Genomic DNA, 26,570 nt, shown 5'->3' on the forward strand with positions numbered 1-26,570 from the left:
GTACAAAAAAGGGTGATAATGAGCGTGCGAACATAAAAGCTAGCAACATGGAATACAAGCGAGCGGGGGCAAGAAAAAGAGTCAGATTGGAAAGAAATATTTAAAGAAAGGAAGAAAAAGGGAGAAATAAAATACAGTAAAAAAAAAGCACATGGGGAAGGAAGGAAGCAAGGAAGCAAGCAAGGAAAAAGGCAGCAGGAAAGGGGCGGGAGGAGAAAGACAATTACTATTAACAGCAGCTAGAGAGGACAGCACAGCACAGTTTTTAATACACATCCACTGTTCATGTAACACAACACACCTCAAGAGTTTGGGCAACAACTGGAAATGCCTACCTCAATCCCCAATAATTTAAAAGTTACCAGACTTCAACTGAAAGCCATTTAAAGCACTTCATTAGAACCAAAAACAAAAGTCGTAGCAGTAGTAAATTAACACATTCACCAAGCTGGAACTGTGACATATTCCATAACCACCAACACAACTACCAGAGGAACAAATGGAAAGACCCTCTGTGGCCCTTCTCATCAGCAGTTAGGTGGGTGGCTACTGGAGAGGGTCTTTTCTGTAGTGGCACTGTAGTTTTAGACCTCACTCCTTAGGGAATTTTGCACGGCACCACTGTTATGGTCATTCAGGCACCAGGTTAACATCATCCTGTTTCCCCGATGATTTTTTAAAACTAACAATGGCATTTATGCCCGCTTATGGCTTGCTGTTTTTTTTCCACATAAGGCTTTATTGTTTTTTTATTATTTGAAGCCTTCTGTAAGTCGCCTTTTGGATTTAAAGTTTTAAATAAGGACAGCTGCCTCCAACTCGTGTTCCCAAGCCCCTGGCATTCAGAGGGCTATTGCCTCTGATACTGGAGGTATTATATAGACTAGTAGCCATTGACTGCCTTGTCCTCCATGAATCAGGATGTAAGAAAGGACAAGAAAGACAGGATGCAAATCTCTTAAATAAATGAATAAAATTATCAAGGCAGAACATGCTACACTTTCTCCCTCGGGCATGCCCACGGAGCAGCTTTCTCCCACAGGCATAGAAGAAGTCCTTCTAAATCATAGTCAGCGGTAGTACACATTGCACAATCAGCACTTGTATTTGAAGCCTGGACCGCCCTGGAGAAGGGGCCAGTGTCAGCCATAAAAGCACTGTCTGAAATTTTTCCAAACGTCTGCACCAGGGACGGGGCACATGTGGCACACCAGGTATTCCTGGACTGCAACTGCCATCAGCCCTAGCCAGCACAGCCAATGACACAGGATGAAGAGCGCTGTACTCCAACAACATCTGGCAGGCCACATCCCTGCTTGACACAGAGTCACAAAACTATGGAACTAAACAGGACCAAAACACTGGCTGTAATGCAGCCCACACTTCTCTGGCCACAAGCGCTTCAATGATGGCTAGATTTCCCTTGACGTGAATGAGCAGCTAATGAATATGAGGAAGAACAAGGACAAGGCCATCAGAATGCAAAGATTCACAGGGGCCACAGCGGAGGCGCAGGCACAAGCTCCATGCCAGCAAGAGCCTCCACACGGTTACCTGGGGAGGTGTGGGCGTCGACGTGGGCCTGACTGTGGGGGGCGTGGGGTTCCTGCTCCCTCCACCGGACATAATTTCTTCCGTTATGTCTTTGCCCCCTTGGTTTGGATCCCGGATGCGGATCTGGAAAGAACAGAACAAAGCAACTGAAACCCCCCTGCTCAGATCACCTCCACAGGGGGCTGACATGCTTGGCTTCAGTCTGGACTATGCCCCTCTAGACTCAGCCTAATGCTGTGATATATGCAGGTAGCTGGTCCCACACACAGTAGGCAATTTCTCCAGTGCTTCACTTCCGGCCACAGCAGCATATGATCTAAGTACCCTGCATATTCCAGGGCCCAATTCCTGCAAGAGACGTGTCCTGTTCTCTACAAAACTTTGCAAGGTTATGCCCACCAAGGTATCACCACATGTCATATGTAATTGGTTATGCTTTCATTCAGGGCCAGGCAACCTCAGGGCGAGGTTCCCCAGAAGGCCACACACCCTTCCCCTGGCTCTGCCCACTTTCCCCCAAACACCAATTGCCTGGTGGTTTCCTGGCTTTTGTGCAGTTTTTCCCCCATTCTAAAAGGTTGAAATGCCTCTCCGAAGGCTCAGTGACTGGCAGGAAGAGCTTTCAGCTACGATATGCTGGTATTTTCTGTATTTTTATACCGGCCTCCTTATACCTTTGGCCCCGCCCACCACTGGAATACAGCCCCTGAAAGCTTCTCTGAAATTGATTTTGGCCCTCGGGCTGAAAGAAGTTCAACACCCCTGCTTCAAATCTTGTTGAACAGAGAACCTGTCTGAGCGCAGCCAATAGCACAGCTTCCTGGGAGGGGGCTCTCCCTAGTTTTCAGTCTCCCTCTTCAACATGCAGAGCTCACCTCATCGCCACGCAACTCTCTTACCGTTTTCTTCTCACGCTTGGCTGGTGGGAGGGGCTGCTGTTGCTGCGTAGGCACAATGATGGGTGCTGACTGGTACACAGGCTGACTTGGATAGAAAGGTGTTCCTGCAGGGTGGGGGGAGGAAAAATTCTCAGGCTCACCTGGCTGTGGCAGAGCACACAAGGCACATCGTTTCACCCAATTTAGACTGGGTGGCTGGATAAATATCCCACGCCCTCTCCCCAAGGCTGGACATGCAAAGATGGGGCTGAACAAAATCTCTGGCAGTTGGAGGCAGGACATCAGGGCCATGACAGAACTCTTTGCTCCCCTTCCATGACACTTAAGAGGAGCAAAAACAGGCAAAGTAGTAGATGCGGTGGAACTAATTATGCAAAACAAGGATACGAACATCTCCTCAATTCACAAATTATACAGGCCCCAGGTTTTCAACTGTTGTTTCAGTTGTGCTCTATTATATATTTATTTTCATGTAAGCCACCCTGGGAACACTGTTGTTGTTAATAATAATATCATTTACATTTCTATACCACCCAATAGGCAAAACCACCTTCGCGTTGAAAGTGTGGGATATAAATTTAGAAAACCCATCATGCTTCAAGGTTGGGCAGAGGTCAGTCCGCAAGGCAAGCAGGTTTCATGAAACAACACATCCCACAGCTATCCATCCACTCAAAAAACCCACTTCTCACCGTAGGCGTTGGGGAATTCTCCAGGCCCCGGTCCTGGGTAAAACGGGCCAGGCCCTGGTGGCTGAACAGGGTATTGTTGTGGGGGCCCAACGTAAGGAGGGCCACTGTGACGATACTGTGGAAGAAATGGTACGCGGAATTGAGAGCATGCAGCTGGCCGAGAAAACTCCAGTGCGCTTTGTTAGCAAGGAAAGCAGTTCCAAGAAGAAGCCTCTATCACCCTCTTAAGGACAGGCTTAATGCATCTGTTGTCACCTGGGGAAATTAGGACTGCTGAGAGGAAGGAGGGGGGCAGCCTCTCTGCCCTTCCAACGGCCAAGTTATGGCCAGATGGCAAATGCTGACCCGCTCGCAAGCTCCGCATTGTCCAGTAGCAGCCTTGCAACATCATGGCAGCCAAGACTAAGGCCATCATTGATATGGTCCAGAATACTCCTGCCCCAAAGACAGTGGGGAGGGAAAAGAAGCAGCAGTGGGAGCCAAAACCAAGGCTTGGGAACGTGATCAGCCACTTTTCTCACAGAGTTGTTGTGAGGATAAAAAGGAAGGAGTGTAATGCCACCTTGAGCACCTTGGAGGAAGGATCAAGTGGAAATGTAATAAGTGAAATAAAAATATATTGGATGTTCCACCACATTTCTAGGAGCCGAGGCTGCAAGCTGCTGGGATTACTCCCAGCCCTATCCTCTCCCCCTTCCAGCCAAGGGTTAAAACCTCTGTTTCTGGAATCTCAAGGAGAGCCAGAAGTGTGCAGGCATCAGAGATTTATCTGCCTTTGTAACTGTTCGAGTGAGTCACAAGAGGGCAGGCTGTGGTCACAGCTCACGGGCAACTGCAGATACATCATAATCTCTGTCACCAGTCAAGTTAAAAAGGAGCCCAGCACACAAGCCACCTTCTCCCTAGCCAGCTGCCCTCATCCACTGCCCCCCCCCCCCCAGCCTTCTCCTCTCCCCCAATGCTCTGAGGGGGGACTTTCTAAGGGTGCTGTAACCTTACCTGTGGTATACAGTACTGGGGGCCCTGAGGCATTGCATACGGCATAGGGAGATGATTCACCATCATGATGTGCGGATTGGTTTGATAGACGGCTGTTGGCGTTTGCGCACCAGGACGGATGGAAGGGCTGCTGTTCTGGATTGTAGCTCTGGGAGGCTGTATCTGAGGCCTCTGAAAAAACTGGAGGAGGGAAGCAACAAGCCCAATGGTTTAACAAGTCATTTCCTAACAGAGCAGTATGTTATGGCAGCAGTAGTGGTGGTCCTTTTGGCCTCAGGAGGTCTCACCATGCACCTGATCCACAACTAGATGGCCCTCTTTCAATGAGGTCTTCTGGCTTACAAGGTCCATTTCCCCAGAGCAATATGAAGGGGTGAAAGGGGAATAGTTCAGCTAGGACTGCTTAACTGTCTTTGTGCCTAGAGAGTCCTGCTCTGAAAGTAAGGGGGACAGACAGGAAGGGGTTTTCTGAGATGGGCTGCAGAAGGCCACTTTTATAAAGGGGCTGCCACGTCAATGAAATGACTGCGTTAAAATTCAGAAGCAGGGTACAACTAGGGCCAAATCCACACTTACCTTCATTGACCTTATTAAATTCTGAGGAAGCTCGTTGGTTCTTTATTTGGTTTTAAAAGGTGGCAACCCCTCTTTGGTTCTAAATTATTTATCCCCAAACCCAGTGTGGCCAGGGAGTGCCAGTGCTGTGTGGCAGCATCCCCAGCATGGAAGACTCTCAACAAATTCAATGTGCAGGATGGTGTGTCAGGCATTAAAACATCCAGCCATTAATGGGGTGAGATCAAGAGACAGTTAGGCCATGCAGAACCAGTAGTTAACGTTACCTGGATGGGTCTGAATCCTCCCTTCAACAACGAAGCAAGAAAGCAGCAGGAAATAGAAAGAAAGCCAATGGAAAAGCTGACAGGTCAACCACGGGAGGAAGGGAGGGAGGGGGAGGGGATCCAGCATGCAACCGAAGACCCCCTTGCCACTCTCTTCCTAGCCAGCTGCCCTCGAGCTGGCATTGAGGACTCTTCCCTGGCCTGAGTCACCACCACGCAACAGTCTGGTGCTTTCTAAAATTATATTTTCTCTGAGGAGCAACAATGTGAAGTTATTAAAAAAACTGAGTAAAGTTTCAGCAAAAATGACTATGAAAAATGTCTGTTGTCCTAACTAGTTGTTCTATCCTTCCTGGGGCCCTTCCCCAACCCAGGGGTGCAGAACCTCTTGCAGCCTGGGTTCCATTTCAGAGAAGCTCTCGGGAGCTGCATTCCAGTGGTGGGCGGGATTTAAGGCAAAAAGAGTGGGACCAAAAGCAAAAGGGGTGGGGCTAATACCAAAAATGCCACAATATTTTAACTTAAAGCTCTTGCTGCTTGTAAACTAAGCTTTAGGAGAGGCATTCCAACCTTTTGGAATGGAGAAAAAATTACAGAAAAGCCAAGAAACCACCAAATGATGGGTGGTCGGGAGAATGGGGTGAGGCCAAGAGAAGGAGGTATGGCCATCTGGGGAACCCTGGAGGGCCAGAGATTCCAGGTAGGCCAGATTTGGCCACAGACCCAAGGTCCTACACCCCTGCGCTGACCCAAGACAAGCTGCTCAGTGCATACATAAAACATCAAATCCTTGCTGGGGTTTTGTCAATGCTCTCCCAGTCTCCATAAAGATAAGAGAACCAGACCACGAGCTCAGGGAAAGCAGAAGGGAAAGAGAAGCTTCCCTAGCACTTCAACAGAGAATGACAGCCAGACTGATCACCTAGAAGAACAGACTTGCTGGTAGTTCCTGATCTAGATTTCCAACCCATGCAAAGAAACAAGGATACACAGCAGACCAGGTTTAAAGTTAAAATCATCCTCAAGTTCCCTGAGGCTCACAGGACCCTAAGGTGGTCTAAGCAGGCAACGCCCAGTGTGGTGGACCTGGGCAGCCACAGCCAGGAACATACTCGGTCAGCCTTCCCTAAGCTGCCCTCTAGATGTGCTGGGCTGCAATTCCCAGCCAGGCCATGCTGGCAGGGGGATTCTGGGGGTCGTAGTCCTACGTATCCGAAAGGCACCAGGTTGGAGAAAGCCTGGGGCAAGCTTTTCCCCTGCTTCAGCCTCCGTTTCCCATCACAGAACAGCATTTTCCTCACAGATCTACCGCAAGGCCAAACAAGATGCGAACTGTGAAAACCTCGGGATATCTAGAAGTGCCACAGATGGGATTGTGAAGGCTGCAAGGGCAGATTCCCACGCAGTCCCCCCTACAGAACCACCTTATAAATTTGGTGGCAAAAACAGAGGGGTGGAAGAGCAATCTTGGCCACCAACTGCTGGATGAGGTGGGGTGGGATGAATATGGAACTTTGCAGTCCAAAGCGTCTTCCATTTTCTCCCCTTTTCTGAGAGATCCATGTCTGGCCCAGCTGCTTCCCAACTACCCAAACGTTCCTTCGGTCCACAAGCACACGTGCAGGCTGCCTGGCCAGCTTCAAGAGACGCAGAGAGATACTAAAGTGATGCTCCCAATGCAGCATTGTAGAAGAAAGGGACTGGAAGGGGAACATGCCAGGCTTCAGATACCCAAGCCCCAAACCCCAATTCATGGGAACAGGGGAAGCAGACCTAGACTGAGTCAGACCCTGGTCCATCTAGCCCAGTCCTGTCGACACTGACTGGCAGCAGCTCTCTCCAGGATTCCGGGCAGGGTTCTTTCCCAGCCTGGCCTGGAGATGCCAGGAATCGGGCCCAGGACCTTCTCCATGGAAAGCAGGTGCTCTGGCATGGAGTTCCCTAATTCTTGTTACATAGAATGCTGGCAGACTGGTGAAGATATTCAGGGTGCTGGGCGAGACAACGGAGAGCACAGCATGCCACGAACAGCCCTGCTTCAGAGATAACTGCCGTCTCCATCTCCATGCCATCATCACTACGAAGCTCCCTGAAAGCTTTTGCCCAGTTCCACTTTGGGGCAAATCATGGCACACTCCACAGCAACCAGGCTGAGGCCACCCTATGTCATGATGCCATGTGCATCCTTGAAGCTGCAATCTATCCTACCCTGGCCTCCTGTGTGGTCAAGACGCATCCCTTCCGTTGGCCCACAGGGGGAGTGGTGTGGCCCTCAGTGGCACATCTAGCTACCTTTAGACTTCCCAAGCCCAACAGCAATAACAGCACGGACTAGAGTGATCACTGGGAGCAAGGCTGAGCAAAATGGCCTCTTTTCAGCGAATCACCTCAAATATAAGGGGAAGAGGACAAAAGCTGACAAGAGAGAACACAGGGGCCACGTCAATCAATCCTTTCGAAGCTGGATGCTACAGGAGGATGCACAAGGAGCTACACATGAGCAGTAGGTACAGGAATCAAGGCCAGCCATTTGAAAATCGGTGTTTTCGTCTGGCTGTCAACTCCAGCTTTCATGAGCCAGACAGCAGTCTCTTACATCTGAGATGCCACCTCCTACTACTACAGCACCCTGGACAGGGGAATCCCCTGCCCCACAAGGCTGAGCCTGGCACAAAACAACAGGGAACTAGGCCCAGCCCCACACGACCACTGCCAAGTAGGTGCAGGAACCTCACTGTGGGCTCCTGTGTCCTCTTCCACATGAGCGCAGCCTACCACAAAACACTCAGCTGGACAGTCAGGCTGAGAGCTGGAATTTATGGCAAGTCAACATTTGCCTTTTGGCAGAAAGTAGCAGCTTCGACTCCACCCGACTGACAGTTTAGCCTGGCTAGTGCACTGCTGAACTGTCCTCCCCAGCTACAGGCTCCCTGTGTGGGAGACCCAGGCGAGGTCCTGGCCAGGTCAGACTCTTGCTGGCTCCCCTGTGCCGAAGTGCCAAGCGCAGCCCTCCCTGTCCATTTGTGTATGCTTTCTGCTGACTGCCCAATGTGACTGAGAAGACGTGCCCTTCCGAGTTTGCTCTGGAAGGCCAAGGAAGCTAGCAAAAGAACTCCGGGTTTGTTGCCACACATGCATGCCTCAGGCTGCCACCAGATTCTCTGCACTGCATCCACTCCCTTCCACCATGGACTGCCATTCCCAAGGGAGGCAGGCATCTGCTCTGATGGTCCCTCTTCCAGACAGATATGCCCCGAGCCAACCCTCCTTGGCTCTTCTGCAAGTGAAGATTCAAGAGCACACGTTTCTGCAGTGCCACCTGCTGAGGTTTGGAACGGCAGGGGCTGCCTCAGGAGAGGTCCAACACACTGTGTGAGCCATGCTGCCTCTTATGGGCATGACCCCAGCATGGCTGGTAGCTGTGCCAGTTCTGTAATATCTGTCGACAGGAGGGGGGGTTGTGATGGCTGGATACCTTTCCCTCACTTTGGAGGATGAGGGCAACTAGAATGAGTTGGCTACGGATAAGAACCCTCTCCATGGGAAGGCCTGGGGCAGTTCCATCCACTCGCTGAATCTTTGTTCCCTCTGGGTTTCTACACTGACTTAGGAGTTTGAAAGGAGAGTGGCAGCTCAGGCTTTGGTGTGGAACAGTGGCTTTCTCCTCCTTTGTCTTGACCAGGACTGCTTCTATCTAGGCGGAGCTCCAAAGATCTTGGAGCCAGCGAAGGGAGAACTGACTAGTCTAGAGTGCAAACTTCCCAGCTCCTCGTCTATGGACCACGATGTTGGTTGCAGGCCTTTCTGCTTGCTACTGCATACCCTTAGGAATTACAGGAGTAGGAGGGGGAAGAGGCAAATCCAGAGACTGCGGGCTTCTAGTCACCTGGACGCCCTGACAAGATCATGAGATGATTCCCCGGAGGAACTAGTGGAAGGGTCGCTGGAGGAAGGAAAAACCTCTTGCGCTTGCCCCATGAGGATCCACTTGGTTCTGGACTGATGGTGCCTCTGGCACAAGGGGACAGTCCTGGCATCTGGTTCCACTGAGGAGGCTGCTGTCTGGCCCTGGGAGAAGGAGGGAGTACTGCTGATACTGCTAGAGAACCAGCCCGCAGGCACCTTTTCCGGCTTGTTCAATCCCATCACTGCAGGGTGGATTGATCTGACACAAGCACCTCATTCCAAGTTTGGCAGCTTCATCCTGGCTCAGGGGGTGGGACACAGAGTCCCAGGACCTGAAGGAAGCCCGGGGGTTGAGTGGGAGGAAAATTTAAGGTAAAGAAGCCTGGAAATGGAGCTCCAAGGAAGCCCTAGTCTCCCCAAAAGACAGGATCAATTGTGGAGGGCAGAGGTGCCCTGCTCATTGGTGGAGTCAGGCTTCCCATCGTCCACCAGGAGGAGGTGCTATCATGGACATAAGGGACTACCACCTGCTGGAGAACTACAATGAGCAGAAGAATTCCTGCTCAGCAGTCCCCAAAATAAAGAAGTCACTCACTGCATTTGTTCAGCTGGAGCTAAAGCATGTTGAAGTCTTAAGTGCAAAACAAATTCCCCAGTACTGCAGGAGTCAAAGCCTGCCAAGGAAGTAGCCTTTGAACAGCTCCCAGTCAATGGGGAAGCATCACTCTCACTAAGCAAAGCGTTTCACACCTTCCCTCCTTTTCTCACCAACGTTCACGGCTCCTCCCCACAGGGGGAGGGGGGGTGACAGTTGTTTCCTAACAGTTTCATGTTGCACATCTATGTGCAAATACATAACACTAATTAAATTGGGGGGATTTAAGGATAAAACCAGCTCAGCACAAAAGTCTCAGCCGACACCATCAAAGGCAGAACACAGGAGCAAAAAAAGAATCAACGGAGAGCACTGGAGCTAAACTCTCCCAGAGGAAGAGCATCCACAGCTCCCTCCATCTTCAAAGAGTGGCTAACAAGCAGAATGAGCCCAACTGAGTGCCATGGTGCCTGGGCGTAAGTAGTTCCTACAGTTAGTGCCTTGAGCACATGAATCGCGCTGACCTGAACATCCTATGACACAATAATTGCAGCAAACAGCACATGAGAAGATGCGGTATGGTACCCTCAGAGCCCTTGTCATTTTTAAGGGCAGGATAAGGAATGCAATGGAACCATACACACCCGACAACCAGGAAAGCCTGCACTATACTCCACCCTTTCGCCTTCTTGTTCCCCCCAAAATGCCAGAAAACAACACTCAACTTGCTATCTGCTTTCCCACATTTGGCACAGCGTAGGCACTGGAGTTCAATTCTGGGTCCAGGTGCCCCATAATTATTTTTAGCTGGGTTTGTATTCCATCGTATGTCAAAAGGATTTAAAGCAAGGTACAACATTTTCCAAAGCCAACTTTAAATACAATCTTGTCAAGCACTCAAACGGAAAACCATCAACACCAAGAGCATGATTAGGAGTTCCTAAGCAGTCCCACATCACAGTATATGCCTATCGCTCTCTAGGGCACTAGCACAACCCCCACAGCTTTAGCATGGCTACCCCCCCCAACTGTATCAACTGATATGAACCCTTAACCACCACCACCACCATCTCTCTCTCCTCTCTCTCTCTCTCTCTCTCTCTCTCTCTCACACACACACACACACACACACACACACACACACGGTCTGGCAACTCCAGCACCTGAAACTGAAGTGGCCAGAACACCAACACATTTTAACTAAAAATTGCACTCCTTCAATCCACATCCACCCCTTCTCCATTAGCCCCATCTCTCCACTCAACACGCAGCAGACTTAGGAGTAGTTCAGTTTATTCCTTCCTAGTGATTTGTGACACAGGGAAGGGAGGAAGAGCAGAGACACGTAAGAATGTTAAAACAGAGAAAAGAAAGTGGCTCATCCCAGTTCTCTACTTCCCGATGATCTAAGGCTAGATAGGGAAGAATGCCACCCACCCCCACCCCAACAACCCCATGATGTCACTTGCATTACAGAAGCCTCCCCCAACCTGGCCATGATGGCTAAGAAGGCTGAGGGTTGTAATTCAACACATCTGGAGGACAGCAGGCTGGGGACAGCCGCATTGCAGGCTGCCCGTGGACCACTCTGACACTGTCCCAGCACATTCCGAGCCTGACTGAAATGAAACTGCAGCCCCACTGTTAAGTGCTTCTGGCTTGCAGAAGTGCAGTGGTCCAATACACATTCCGAATGGCCAACCTCTTTGCCTTGGCTCCAGACAGATGTGCAAAACACCTTCTAAATGCTGCCCTGGACTTCGAACAACAGGTGTGTACGGTCAGTTCTCTTCAGTAAGCAAATCAATGACCCCTTTGAGTGTGGCACACATTTAAGGCATTTTATCATATGGGAGAAACAGGCGTCCTTGGCATGTACAGTACTTGAGAATTCAGTCAAAGGGCAACTTGTCAAAGGCAAGTCTTTTAAGAGTACGGGAGAGCCAATCTGAGCACAATCCCACCCTCCCCTCCCCACCCACAAAAGTCCTAGTAAACATCCATGGTTCTAAGACAACGAGCAATCACAAAGCAGTATAAGCTTGGGAGCGCTGTTAGTGAGGTCGTTAATGAACGCAACAGAATAAATAGCCGTTAGAAGCTGAAGCGTCACTGCATCACGGGGTTAGGCTGCCTTTCAGCAGGGATGATGATACCATGGATTGGAATCGTGACCCTCGAATTAGTAGAGGACGGCCAGCCCACCTCCCACTTTCCCCAACCGATTGTCAGCAGAGGGAGAGGAGGGGAATGAAGGGGCGAGAAGGGTACTGTACCTGATGATGGGCAGGTCGAGGCCCCGCTGCAAACTGAGGAGAAGCGGGAGAAACAAAAACACAAGAAGGAAAGGCACAGAGAGTCAGAAACACCACGACAAAAGGCAATAATGTCACACTGTATGCAAAATAAACCCACAAGGAAAAAAAACCACAAGAACACTACACAGTCAATGCTTTGCTGCAGGACAGTGACAGACAGGTACCAAGATCCCACAGGTTAACACTGCTGCCAGGAGAGTGCACTGCTCAGCAAATGGGTGGGGGCAGCTGCCAAAGGGGTTAGCTCTCTGAGAGGCACCCTGCTACCAGCGCTCGCGGGGGTGGGGAGGGAGAGAGAGGCAGAGGCCAGCCTGGAGATTGACTGCTAGGTTATTTCCAAAAGAAAGGAAGCTGGATTAGCCCTTTCTGACGTGCCTGGAAATGCACTGCGCATGATGGAAGCCCCTGTCCATAGCACGTTGATGTCTTGAAAGGCAAACCGCAATGATCTGGGACTGCCACTGCCTTGGCCAGCCACTCAGCACTCTTCCATTTCAAAGCCTTCGAAATGCAACTACTGAAGCCTCCAAAGGCTTCACTGGGGCCCGCCTTGTTGGGGGGAAATGAGCAAAAAAGAAAAACAGAGGTCTGCCTGTGACATAGTCAGAGCAGCTGAGCACGGGGCAGGGGCAAAGGGTGGGAGCAATGCGGAGGTTTCTTATACCAGATCGCTCCCTATCTTCTCCCCAATGCATGCAAGAAAAAAACCCCACAATAATCTCTGCACATTCGCCAAAAATCTACTGCGGACAAGAAAGCAATGGAGACTAGAAATGAGTTTACAAAATGGAACAAACAAAGAGTGTCAGCAGACTTCTAGGTAGCTAGCAGCGTCTTCAAATCTATTGCCGTCGTCTTCTAGAAGCATGTGAAATGAACATGTTCTGTGCAGCCTTGCTACCATCCTTTCCGAGCATTAAGTTTACAGTGTGGAACTTATACAACCTACTCTCGCCTCCAGATGAAATATTCAGAAACAGAGAAGGCAGGCTCCGCCAGGCAGTCTCTCTAGCCTACAGACCTACAGGACAGACTGTGCTCTCAAATTCACACAGAAAAAGCTCTAGTTTCTTCTCCATCTAAGTGACAAGTATAAAATGTCATTTTCCTCTCAAAACCTCAATGTTCCACTTAAAAGATTTTGAAGAATTTCCCAAAGAATCTGACACAGCTTAACAAACCATTCTGACCTGTTTCTCAACCCTGCAATTCTACTGAATCTTCTACCAGCAAGGAATGTACAGATTAAGAGCAAGGACTTGGTTACTATTTCTCACGTCTAATTTGGCACAGAAATAGGGCTTAAACATTTCTCTGCCTCTAATGTGAAAGGGGAAAAAAGGAGAAAGGAGTAAATGTTTGACTTGAGAAGGATATTACCATATACCTTTGGGGAAGGGATAAAAGCTCTAAGTTATCTGCCAAGAAAACTAGAAAAAGCACACCAGCAGGCCAAAGGAGAATGATGTTACAGGACAAACTGTGTCCATTAGTCAAACACTAGAAGTACCTGTCTTATCACTGTTCCACAGGAAGTCTGATTTCTAACAGCTGAGTAATAGGAGCCAGACATTTCCAAAGTAATAAAATTAGGGGGAAACAAGACTAAGTAGTAAATATGTTATATGAAAATAAACAAAACTTCAAACGTTAGTGAAAAAATACCCTAGTCTATTTTGCACTTGTCACCATTGGCTATTGGCTGCATAATTCTGTTGACAGTATCTCTCTCTCTCTCTCTCTCTTTTAATTAGTAACTGTAAGCAACAGAACAAACTGTAGTCACTGCTGGCTCAGATTAAAAATAGGTTTCTTTTTTCCTTATAGAGAGTTCATGGAAGAAAGCCCGGAGTCCCAATTTGTGCCCGCCGGATGCTGGTCTTGCTCCCAAATCTTTCTGTTCATAGCTGGCAGGAGGCTCATGCGCTACAGGTTAAGGCTGGAGTGCAGGCACACTTGCCTTTGCAATTTAGAAGAAGCCATTAGCTCTTTCCTTTCCCCACTTCAGCAGTTTTACAACACACTGGCCAAGTTGCTTTAAAGAAAACTGTTGGAATTTAGAATCAAAGAAGGGTGCAAATTGACTGAAAACATTTAGTTTTCCCCAACTGGAATCAGATGCATAATTTATGGCATCGCCCCTGGTTTTGTTTGGTCTTGCCTTAAAAATGTGTCTGGGAATTACATGAAGCCCGTTGGATTGCAAAGGAGGCTGTGCAGGCCAAGGCTGTGCAATTGCCAATGGCCCCTGAATGCAGAAATAGAATGGAGTAAGTGAGCGGCCCTGGGAAGAAGCAGTGTTACGGTCTGTTACCAAGCACAGAAACAGATCAGGCCCACCAGCTATGTCAGCTGGGACTCCTCTGCCTTGGGTGGCTGTGCCCCTCATTACCTTCTAGCAAGCCTCCCCTCAGTACCACCAGGGGGGAGAGAGATAAACCAATGAAGGCAAACCCAGAACGAAATGCAAGAGCTGCTTTGGGCCAGCCAAGTTTGCATTTGTTTTGAACTTGCAAGGGGGGGGGGATGAAATGTTATGTGAGCAATTTTTAGTCATGGGGTGGTAATGATCACGAAACGCGACGGATGGCAAAGATTGCACGCAGGGTAATATTTTAGAAAAAAATTGTTCATGACCACAGAAAAATGGCTGACGACTTATAGACAGCTTCTGTCCCAACATTTCCTCCAGTAACTGGGAGACGTCCCTGCCTTTTTGAGAGTTTTCTGCCAATTTCCCTCAGGTGAAGAATCCAATTAAACACAAATCCCAAACCAGTTGGAGAAAAAAAAATCTTAGGTGCCTGATCACACAGATCACCTGAAGATTTTCAAACTGTTTTTGGAGAGGGTTTTTTTTCAAGCAGCCCTGCCTCAATTTCTTCCTGCCTCCACCCTGAAGGGCCTGACCCGCCCAAATGGCCTGGACCACTTAATGCGGCAGACACCGGGATGCACCGGCTTCTTTGCCGAAAGCAGAGATCAGTGCTTTTCTGTAGATCAGTCAACAATGTGGTAAAAAAGAAAAAGAAAAAGAAAAGGTAACAGAACTGAAACGGTGCCATGGGCACAACTGCCTGCAAGAAGGAGTACAGTTTGTTATATTGCTTACAATGCAGTATTTTATCCAGCCTCTTCCCGCCAAGGACCTGTAAACCGGACTCTGTTCCAAAACCTTCCTCCGCTTCCAGTTGTCTGTGCAATGTATTGGCACTGCTCTGCTGGGCTGTCAAGAAAACTGGTTTAGAGATGTATCTCTCAAGTCGGGTTCCCCTCTCATTCTAGCCATGGACATTTACTCTTGATCTGTTCCCATCCTAATACGGAGGAGCACAACTACCACAGAGTGTGTGTGTGTGCGCGCGGGGGGGGGGGGGGTGTCCCTTTCTAGTGTTTAGTATCAGCTTGTCACAGATCAGAATCATAGCCTCCTCAAGGGGGTGGGTGAGGAGGGAAGGAGCTAGAGGTCCCTTTCCAGCTAAGAATCAGAGCACACAGCTGGAACTGAAAGGCTGTTTGGGCAAAGGAGTAAACGACTGTGTGGGCCACAGAAACCAAGCCTCCCCTCCCCAAAAACCCCTCTAAAAGGAGGGAATTCCAAAAGGTAAAGACACAATGGAGGGGTGGAGGTGGAGTGCAAGCATCTATCACAAGAGCTACCACCAGAATACACTCTTGAAAGGCACAGCTTTGTCATTCAAACATATGATGCAAACTCGGGTGTTCAACGTAACAGCAAGGCTGGGTAATGACCTCAGATAACAGGACTCAAACAAGCCTGCAGCAAGAGCAGAGGAGAGGGGCCACTTGGAGAAGGCCCATTTCATGGGGCCCCCTGGCAGCAGACCACCACCCTCTGTTAAACTGCAAAATGTGACGACAAAGTGTTAATCACAGAAAGTGGTTGGCGTGTTTAAAGTGCAGCAACATCAACATGGTTGGAGTAGATCCAGTCACTGAAATGTACAGGGCTCCTGGAAAACAGGAACACCACTCGAAGAGCTTGTTTCGCGATCTGTGTTACATCATTGTATCAAGAATTTCTCTGGAAAGGATTACACAAGAGAGAAACCACTGGCCATGAGCAGGGAACCCTGAGGGCAGCAACACTAAGTCAACGGTGTCATCTGGAAGTAGTGGAGAGTCCTTCAGCCACCTTCTTCTCAGGTAAACAACTTGAAAAGGGTTAGAGAGTGCAGTGCAACAGCTTTGCTGGGCATGTGCAGCACAAAGCACAAGCAAAGAAGGGCTCCCTTACCGGAGAGCGCGTCTGAGGCTGCGTGTTCATCGTCTGAGGGGCCTGCGGGTAGACCAGCGTGGTTGGTGCAGCATTCTGTCCAGAGGGGTAAGGGGCCTGCCACAGAAAAGAGAAAATGTGGTTAGCACACTAGCAAGACAATGGCAACATTCATAGAAAATTGGTTTCCCACCACCTCTCTCAACTAGGCTCACTCCCTAAACCAAGGACATGTCACTGATGCAAATCCACTGACCCAGGAATTAGCATTTATTTCAGGTTCCTACAGTTCTATAATTTAGGGGCTATATGTTCTCACACTTGAAAAGAACAGAAAGACTGGGAAGAAAATAATGTTTGAAAATCACTTAATTACAACTTTTGCCATGCTGGCCAAGAATGAATGGTCATCTAACCCAACATTCGATCTCCTGAGGCCATGATGGAAGTAGATGTCCCCTATGGCTGTAAGCTAAACACTTTGCCGTGGAGCGCACACATATTCCAGAACATCTGATATTCATCAGGCTGTCTCTTTCACCTTACTGTTTCTTCCCTAACACATCCCCCTTCTCCCTCATGCAGTCTGAGGAAGCTCATTTTCACCCGGAGCCACCAACATCTAGCTCAATTTATACAAAGGAGCAGAATATTCAGCACCATAACATATTCAGCAGTACAATATTCAGTTCGGGAGAAACTTTTCTGAGTCTATGTCAGAACCATTCATCTAAGGCTTAATTGTTCTTTATAATACAAAATTATGTCAGCTGGCAAAACTGACACACAGACACCCACACAGAGATTTAAGGGCACCTTATTTTAAAAATGGCCTGTAGTATTTTATTAAAGCATGCTCTTGCTTCCATTTCGTCCGGAGTGAAGTGCTCCTTCTGCCGGCCTACCACTAACTGCACTATCCTCTTTGTAACGTTCTAGGGCAAACGGCCCCATTCCCAGGGCACTCAACTGCCCTGGGGCCCTGCAGAGAAGGAGTAGGGAAGACCCGATCTGGTGGATCCACAGTTGGCTACAGAATCAGACTCAAAGAGTGCTTATCAATGGGATCTTCTCAAACTGGGGAGAGGTAACGAGTGGGGTACTGCAGGGCTCAGTCCTGGGCCCAGTGCTCTTCAACATTTTTATTAATGACTTGGAGGAGGAGGTGCAGGGAATGATTATCAGATTTGCAGATGACACAAAATTGGGCGGGATAGCTAATACTTTGGAAGACAGAAACAAAATTCAAAGTGATCTGGATAGACTGGAGCGCTGGGCAGAAAACAACAGAATGACATTTAATAGGGATAAATGCCAAGTTCTGCACCTAGGAAAAAGAAACCAAATGCACAGTTACAAGATGGGGATACGTGGCTCAACAACACTACAAGCGAGAAGGATCTGGGAATTGTTGTCGATCACAAGCTGAATACGAGCCAACAATGGGATGTGGCTGCAAAAAAGGCAAATGCTCTTTGGGGCTGTATTAACAGAAGCATAGCTTCCAAATCCCAGGAAGTACTAGTTCCCCTCTACTCAGCACTGGTTAGGCCTCATCTGGAGTACTGTGTCCAGTTCTGGGCACCACATTTTAAGAAGGATGCAGACATACTGGAGAGGGTTCAGAGGAGGGCAACAAAGATGATCAGGGAACTGGAAACAAAGCCCTATGAAGAGAGACTGAAAGAACTGGACATGTTTAGCCTTGAGAAGAGAAGACTGAGGGGAGATATGATAGCACTCTTCAAGGACTTGAAAGGTTGTCACAGAGAGGAAGGCCAGGATCTCTTCTTGATCATCCCAGAGTGCAGGACACAGAATAATGGGCTCAAGTTACAGGAAGCCAGATCCTGGCTGAACATCAGGAAAAACTTCCTGACCATTAGAGCAATACGAAAATGGAACCAATGACCTAGGGAGGTAGTGGGCTCTCCCACACTGGAGGCATTCAAGACGAGGCTGGACAGCCATCTGTCAGGGATGCTCTGACTTGGATTCCTGCACTGAGCAGGGGGTTGGACTCGATGGCCTTGTAGACCCCTTCCAACCCTACTATTCTGTTCTCCCTAGGGAGTCAATTCATTCTTGCGAAGGCCGCAGCACAAATAAGCAGAAGCGTCTTAGAAATCTCCTGCAGGCGTTTAGGGCTAAGTGACACCACCTCAAGCACTCTACCAGACAAATGGTGGCTTTTCTTCACAGGTGCCCACACAAGGCCTGTGAAGCTAAGGCAGCTCACTGGTCGGAGCTCACTCAGACATTCAACTGAGAGTCATCAAGCGACACACATCCATCTACACATGGTCCAGCCCTACAGCTGAAAGCAAGCCAGAGCAACACAGCAGCCTCTGTGGGTGCAAAGGACACGTGGGGAATGATCAAGGCCAGTTGTTCATCTGTGCCAAGCTCCACCTATATCTGGGAAGGGCTCCAGTGCTCAAGAAGCTGACAGACTTAAAAGAGGTTCCTGTTGTACTTTCAAGACTCTTGCCACTCCTCCTGAAAAAAAACAAAAACAAACACCTCTCCACACACAAAAGACCCCATGGGCCCCCTGACAAGTCACTGCTCAGTTCTGCCCATCTTTCAGGGTTCTCCGTGACACTTCCTCTCTTCCATCCCAGCTGAACAGGGTAATTATCTTTCTTACTGATCTCTGCTTGGCACAGAAAGATGAATGCACATGAGAATTTTAATCGGCTTATTTGTCTGAAAAGTGGTAGGTCATTAAAGTTTATTCTGTTCAGCATTTTACAATTGCCAGTTGCAATAAGTGAAGCATGTGCCTATCATTCCAAAAATCAGGGACTAAAAATGCTGCCTTGTGCATGTGTGCACATGAAGGGGAAAGAGGCGGGTTAATGTCAATTATCACCAGGTTCAAGTAACTAGACAACAAACGCTCAGAAGCTGGCTTATGACAGTCAGTTGGCTCATGTCTAGTGTAGAATTTCTAGATGGGCTACAATGAGTTTCAAAGTGTCTGCTGGAAACCGTGAAGCCTAGAAAGGAACATGTTGGCCCTCAGAATGCAGAGCTGAACTGAAGGCTGCCGCTGTAAGAGATGCATGATCATAATAAAACATTTTCTCCCCTAACTACAAGCAGTAATTAAGACAAGCCCCAAGTTTCTGGGGTTCAGACATGTACAGGGTCTCTAAAACCATCTCCCCCAATTTGGCACCCACTAGATGTGTTGGACTACAACTCCCATCACAGCCATGCTGTTGGGGGTGATGGGAGTTGCAGTCCAACACATCTGGAGGGCACCAGGTTGGGGAAGGCTGTCTAAAGCAATTTACTAATTAAAACACACTAGAAAAACAATGACTGCTGTTGGATCCCAGTGGAAGACGCACAATCCAATGCAGGCACCTCAACATCTTTCCAGGCTGGGAAGGGCTGCGCCGGAGTGAGGCAGGTCACAATGAAAAACAGCAATGGCCATGGGAAAGACAAATAGTCCGTGGGCAGCTGTCACACTTTGCAAGAACCAAAGCAGCAACCCGGAACCAACATTCCAGCAGTCGACTAAGTAAGCTGCCTTTATCTTCCAATCAGGCTCGTTTACACAGCACTAAAGCCCAAAGTGATCGCAGGAATATAGGAAGCTGCCTCAGACCAGATCCAAACACAGATCCGCTGAACCTGGCACTATCCACTTTGACCGGCAGCTGCTCTCCAGGGTCTTGGATTTCCCAGCCTTGCAAATCGAGACTTTTTTAACAGGCAGTGATGGGACCTTGTGTGAGTACATCTACCCACAGATCTCCATTCCGAGCAGAGGTACAATAAAAGAATCCTGCTATGCTTTACATTATCGGGGAATCCTCTCAACACAAGCCTTCCCTCAATCTGCTACCTCAAGCAAGCAAGCAAGCAAGCAACAAGAAGTATTTTTATCTGTATTTCCTAACTAGTTGGCGCCCACTCGGCCTGCTGCGCAACAGCCCCCCCCCCGCCCCCCGCCGTGCCAACTGTGCTGGGAATAAACAGGCAAGGGACACACTCAATCACGTCATTGGTGTGGGGGGGAGTTAGAAAGTGCCGAGTCATGCACAGCTCTTTCGTCTCCTCTGAACAACTAATGGAAATTTCTGCCTCAGCACCGTTCATTCTTCAGGAAACACCACTGCCCTCTCAACACACTGCACATATGGCACCAAAAAAATCACCTGGGGCTGCTGCGAAGACATTCGATGCATCCTAAGGCCCACTCGGAAATAGGTTACACACTTTGCAACACCTTGCACTGTTCACTTTGAAGTCAATACCATGGAAGTTGCACCACCTTCGTACAACTAACCCAGCATAGGACAGCAAGCTCTGCAGTGTCTCAGTCTCGGTCATACGGACAAGGGCAGCCCTGAAATCCCGGCGGGGAAGGGTGCCCAGGCTTAAGATTCGCTGGGCCAGACCAGGGCTTCCTCTCAAGACGTCTGATGGGTGCATGGGGCAGTGCAAGGTATTGTTCCATTAATGCTTCATTAACATAGTTGGCGACTTAATTATGCTGATAACTGCATGTAACAGGGTCCCTGAATACTTTACACTTTCCTTAGAAAACTAGCCCATCACCAGTGCCACTAAAATAACTATGTTGATTTCGGACAAGCCTTTGTACCGCCTGGCAAAAATGTTGCCAAAACAGCTCACTAAAAGAGCATTTGTAATCCATAAGATGCTTCAATCACTTTAAAGCTCTTTAAAGCCATGCATTTCTCAGTCTATACTACGTTCTATCAAGTCTTCAGATCAGGAGTCCTCTTGCTCCAGTGGCTATTTATGAATGTGAAAATCATTCTCTAGCTCTAAAAATATACCCATCTGTTCTAAAAGCAGAATCTGAGCTAGCATCAACAAATGCTTTTAAGATAAAATATTTATCTTAAATATTTAAGATATATGAAACAGGGAAATTTGTGAAATTGAAATACATTCACCACATATCAAAAACATTAATGTAACTGCAAAGACTTCTCCCTTATAAAATCCACAAAAGGAGGAAGAAGCTATCCCATGACCTTTTAAAGATCATTCCTAGCAAAGGACATTGCTGATGACTCAGGCAAAAGACAAACCAGGTCTCTCCAAGAAATGGCACCAGAATTCAGCTGACACCACTGCACACAACATCCACAGAATTTCCTATGTGGTTGCCTCCTTTTAAGAAGACCAGAAAATTTAAACATAACGTGCTTTTGAGCAATGATATGAACTAAAGCAAACAGCTTTCTCCTCCGACTGGACTGCTAAATTGCTCTGCCAGACACAAAAATAAATGTGATTTCTGGGAGCCCACCTTCAAGCTGCCATCCCCCACGCTTGTTTTTACGAGGGGACACTGATGATAGCTTATTAGATAATGCAATGTTTACATGCGATGCAGATCCAAGGCGTGGTGCCTGATAAAGGCAGGGTCTTTCATGAGGGACTACTGTAGCAGGCTTCACAATACACAATTTAAAGGAAAGCTATCTTACTATACTGTAAGGATGGGACTAATTTGTTTGGCACACTGAACTTGAAAGAGGCGACATCCAAAATTCCAACTTTGGAGCGCTCTTGGAATTCCTTGCATTCATCATACCCTGCCAAAGGTGTCATGTACAAGCAGCTCCACTTTCACCAAAGTCCCTGCGGTGATGAGGGCTAGAATTCTTTTTTCCAGTGGTTTTTTTTTCCAAAGAAAATTTTCCATTTTATAAGTTCATCAGGAACAATGAATGGATGCACACTGCAAATACAATATTAAGCTAGCTGGCAGTTTCAAAGTTGTAATTAACATTTTCCAGGTGAGTATCCCTAGTGGTATATGTGAGAGAATACATGGATGTCACTGAAATGCATTTATGTCTCCATATGAAATAGAACTCATCGGTAACAACAGCAAAACTGGAGGTGCTCCAACAACCTCCGTGAAAGAGACCTGAACTCTGCTGAAAGAGATGAGCAGTGGTCAGCGTATCACGCAGTTCTTTGGGCTGCTAAAATTTATTAGTGTGCCAACAGTTTTCAGTACCTTTGGTGTTTTTTTCTTTAAATTTAAACAATGTAAGAGAAATACAAATACATTTAAAGAGAAGTCTTTAAATTTTTACAAGTATTCTAATAAAAATGTCTACATAGCATTATTTCCCCCTCTCAAATATTTGAGGTCAAATAGTTGTGTGTATTGGGACAAAAAATGAACATGGGGTACTTTTAAAAATTGTGTTTATTAACAAACAAGCTAAATTTGATCAATCTCTAGGACAGCCTTCCCCAATCTGGTGTCCTTCAGATGTATTCGATTACAACTCCCATCATCCCTCAGCCAGGACAGCCTCCAACACAGAACTACCACCCCACCCCCCCGTCTTATAGCATATCACAGCCCTGCCAAAATGGGACTCATGCAGAAGGCTTCACTTTCTGCTCTCTTTGTGCATAAAATGTTATCGTGGCCCTGCAGTAATGGCCTAAGGGAAAAGAAAGGAATTCCTGTTGTTCAGGGGATAGCCCACAAGGTCAGATGTCGTGTTTGGGGCATGGGCCGGCCAGTATAGTGACTGCCAATGCCAGGGAGTACAGGCAAGCCTCTAAGAGCAAGACTCCCCTTCAACACAACCCTTACAAGGACTAGACCGGAAGCGAAGACTCTCAATTCACACACTCGCACCAAATGTAAAATTTTGCCTTAGAATGTAACATTTTCCCAAGGCTGAGCGACAGCCATGAAGTGTCAAGTCCAGAGGACAATGTAAGATGCCTCTCGAGTACAAAATGGTGATCTGTTCATCGTACATCTCAGGTTTTCAATGTAATTTTAGGCTCTGAATATTAATTCTGCACTGAGCCTTCCATGGTTTTGCAGGAGAGGCCTCCCCTATAAAGTCACAACCCCACCGTAAACAAGACCTCCACCCATCAGAAAACAAGAGCCAGGCTTTTCTGGCGGGGCATCACTTAACCTTTTTCCTCTTGTGACTCACCATCCCACATCCCAGAATCCTTTGCACCAGTTCCCTTGGATCTTCAAAAAGACTGCTGGCTCTTGGGTGGGGTGGAAAGCTTCTGTCCCTCCTCCCTCCTGGCTGCTGGAGCGAGAGTGAAAGAGAGTGACAGAGTAAGAGAGAAAGAAAGAGAGCGACAGAGAGAAAGGGAGGGAGGGAGGGGAGGAGGAAGACAGGGACAGGGGCTGGCACATGTCCGTGTAAAAGCTCTACTCACTCTCTCCCTTCCACCAGGATAACAGAAGGATAAGCAGCTGCGTCCCCCCAGTCCTGTCCCTTGGGCTAGTTGATGGTCCTCCCTCCACCACCCCCTCCCTCCCCTACCGCCATGTGCTAAACAAACACAAACATTCCAGGGACATTTCTACCCCTTCTTCGCCTAGGAGTGGGAATTCTTCTTAGGCAGAGCTAGGGGGAGTGGGGGGGTATGATGAACTGAAGGGTATTAGGTTCTCAGCACTTGGCACATCCTGTAACACCCAGAGAGGGGACGCAAGACTCTGCTTATCTCAAAGCTGTGACAGGAAAGGTCTGTAACCCTGAAGGTCAGCTTTCACTGATTCTCAACTTCCCCCTGCAGGAGTCAAACAGCTCTCTCCTCTGACAATTCTCCCCAACACCTGCCACCCACTTCTCCCAGAAGCATATTCCAGCTGAGGGGGTGGGGGGAATGAATGGGGCAATTGAACAGCTCTGCACAGGCAAACCTTTCCACAGAACATTTAATGCTGGCAGTTACTACAATGCTTAGGCAAGAGATTGTCTCTCCAGGGAAAATGAAAAGCGGAAGGGGGGGAGCGGGGAGAGAAATACTATCAATCATCAGAGACAGGTGAATGGGAAACTTTCCTATGATTAACACATTGCACTGGTGATAACATCCTGGGAAATGAACAGGCATGGCACTGATTTTATACATTCTTATGCCATTTATCAACTTTAAGTTACTTTAGTAAATTTAGCACTGTGCCCTAGAAAATGCTGACAAAATGCAAGTTAACCCCCGCCCCCACCCAAGACCAGCTGGCAAACAGCAACTGTGACAGGCCATGAGTAGTACACCTCTTCCCATATGTTTCAGGAGGGGGGAGAAAGGCAACATTCAAAATTATCTGGATCAATCAGTGAAAGTGCTGTACAAATGCCTAACAAGAAGTGCCTCTTACCAACAGCCAAAGAGCGGCACAACCCTGCATGATGAGAGCACCACTTCCTCTGTTTAGAATGCAGCTGTAATCGGAAGACTAGCAAATGTAGCTCTCTGCCTGGCCAACAGCAAGAGCCGTCCTGACAGGCCGTTCATAAGTTCAGGTTGCAAGTCAGGAGAAAGCATCATACAATTAGAGGTGCACCACTCTCAAACGGCCTCCTTGGAAGAAGCTCACTGTGTCCAAGACACAGCTGAGACATTCATGGGGAACACTGCGATATCTCTTTCCTGGTCTCTCAGTTGTGGCCTGGGGGCGGGGCAAGATCATGGGTTCATGTCTCTTCTTGAGCATCAGGAATTGCCACTGGAGCTGGGGGCTGTGGAGATACAGTCAGGCAGGGTAGCTATTTTTGGTGCATCCACAGTTACTAAAGTAGCCACTCCAAGGCTTTCTGAGCAGCCTCCACCTTTTTTTGCCTAGACTCTTAACACACAAAAGACTACACAAAACCCTTAAAAAAAATCAATAAACCTGACAGCAAACTATAAGCTGAACTAGCGGAGGGCCATGCCGTCTCACACAACGCACGAACAAAAGCATCAGAACAGGTGCAACCACTTGAGCATCTCATACACATTGCTGGTTGGGGACAGCAGAGCTAGAGTGCTCTCTCTTGCCTGAAGAAGCAAACTCAACCTTTCTTCACCCCCCAATTCCTCCATCTATGATGAAGTGAAATGGGGTCTAACATCATACCTGAAGTCTTGAAGCTGTCTTGGAAATAAAAGTGGGTTCCAAATGGGATGTCAAGTACTAGACAATCAGGCCCAGAACCACCACTTCTAACCTCACCCAGGAAACTGCAGAAACCAAGAAGGGGCCATTGCCTCTCCGTCTGCTTGCTTTCTGAAAACTTCCACACTTTGCCCTCGTTACGTTTCCAAGGAAGTCTTTGTGCTAACAAGCCTGCTGCCACAGACCACTACAATAGTCAAGCCAGATGCCCACCTCTGTCCAACTAGTCCTCCGCACCTTTGCTAACTAGAAACATGGCTTCGCTCCTTTCCCACTCTCGTTCTGCCACCTTCTGACTGCATTCCTCCTCTCCTGGAAACACTCTAGGGGGGCAATTTTTTAGCTTCTGCTATTAGGGACACAATATAGTTTTCAATACTGCAAAATTTTTCATTCATGAACATTACTTTATCCCTTCTCTCTATTGGCACTTGTTTTATTGTAGTTGCAATGAGTTCTGATAGGAAAAGAAAATGACTTGCTTATGCTCATGATATCAAACCATCACGCACAAAATGTTTAATATGATACAAGAGACCCTGAACGTCCATCCAAGTGAGGGTGTGTGCATGTGTGGAGAACAACCTGAACAGCATTTGGATGACAAGGGCATTTCTCTCTTTTCCCCTACGCTTGCCCCTCGAGAGAACAGCAGTGCAAATAAAGTAGGACATAATCAGCATTAGCACTAGAATGATATCCGGTGTGCATGTGTCCCAACCCTGGCCACCCAGCAGCTTTTAGAAGGGAAAACTAGATACAAGAAGAGCACTTTGACCGAAGAATGGAGAAATGGGGGGTGGGCACCAAATCTTACCTGGGTGAGGCCAGGGGACGATGCATGTCCTGGTGGCGTTGCAGCAAGGGCAGGGTGCCCCTTGCCTATTTCATGTGCAGAGTAAGGGGAGGGGGCAGGAGGGCCTGGCTGCCTTGCAACTTGCGTAACCTGTGAGGAGATAAACTGTTAGTAAAACCAGAGATTAGTAAAACTGCCTCTAGAAAAGTTCACTTATATGCTTCAGCTACAAATCTGGGAAGGAGAACTGTTCTTGTGCTTAAATGTACTGGGAATATATCATTTAGAGTCGCTATCTCTCTGACCTGTGAGCAGTCAAATGTAAGAATATGAATTAAGAAGCTGTGCAGCCAGGACTTGTTAGCAACTGTGATCTCGTGTCTCCAGGCTTGAACAAAGATTCAGGGTGCATCTCTCATTACAAAGGCTGGGCCTCTCCCCCAGTCCATTTCGTATTACGTTTGGAAGATCTTTAGCACTCTAGTTGCCAGAACATGCTTTGCTTTTATTGCAAGCTTCAATTATTCCCCAGCATAGTTCCATTCATAGGCCTAGACCCCTGTCACATTCCCAGTCCACTTCATGCACCTGATGGAGGTGCTGTCTGGGAATTACTTTTAAACTCCACTTTTTGGTCACAAAAGGACACTCCAAGCAGCTTGCAAACAAGAGCTGAACCCAATAAAACTGTATCAAAGGGATACTAAAAATCACAGCAAAAGCAATAACCATCATCATGTAAGACACACAGCAGCAGTAGCATTACAAAGCTAAAACACTCAATGAAAGTG

At 47.9% G+C, this 26,570-nt stretch overlaps 1 protein-coding gene across 28 annotated transcripts in view; it reads right to left on the minus strand.

Moving 5' to 3' along the window:
• Positions 1-26,570, minus strand: part of EIF4G3 (eukaryotic translation initiation factor 4 gamma 3) — an 88,188-nt gene that overhangs the window by 33,958 nt on the left and 27,660 nt on the right. For 9 of the 28 annotated variants that reach the window (XR_014786002.1, XM_084821602.1, XM_084821590.1 and 6 more), the window contains 8 exons: positions 25,801-25,944; positions 23,017-23,121; positions 16,064-16,159; positions 11,764-11,796; positions 4,145-4,324; positions 3,146-3,260; positions 2,454-2,557; positions 1,555-1,677 (listed from right to left, as the gene is read on the minus strand). Coding sequence is in view for 27 of the 28 variants with exons in the window: in XM_084821602.1 (XP_084677728.1) it covers positions 1,555-1,677; positions 2,454-2,557; positions 3,146-3,260; positions 4,145-4,324; positions 11,764-11,796; positions 16,064-16,159; positions 23,017-23,121; positions 25,801-25,944 (900 nt within the window). In the remaining variant the exon portion in view is untranslated. Of the gene's footprint in view, positions 1-1,554; positions 1,678-2,453; positions 2,558-3,145; positions 3,261-4,144; positions 4,325-4,986; positions 5,008-11,763; positions 11,797-14,917; positions 15,032-16,063; positions 16,160-23,016; positions 23,122-24,203; positions 24,324-25,800; positions 25,945-26,570 lie in introns of those variants that run through there. The other 19 variants (XM_084821584.1, XM_084821595.1, XM_084821594.1 and 16 more) reach the window with 11 other exon arrangements.

This window comes from Heloderma suspectum, chromosome 15, assembly GCF_057233095.1.
Source record: "Heloderma suspectum isolate Gila_16-S chromosome 15, 16-S_ref, whole genome shotgun sequence".
Classification (NCBI taxonomy): Eukaryota; Metazoa; Chordata; class Lepidosauria; order Squamata; family Helodermatidae; genus Heloderma; species Heloderma suspectum.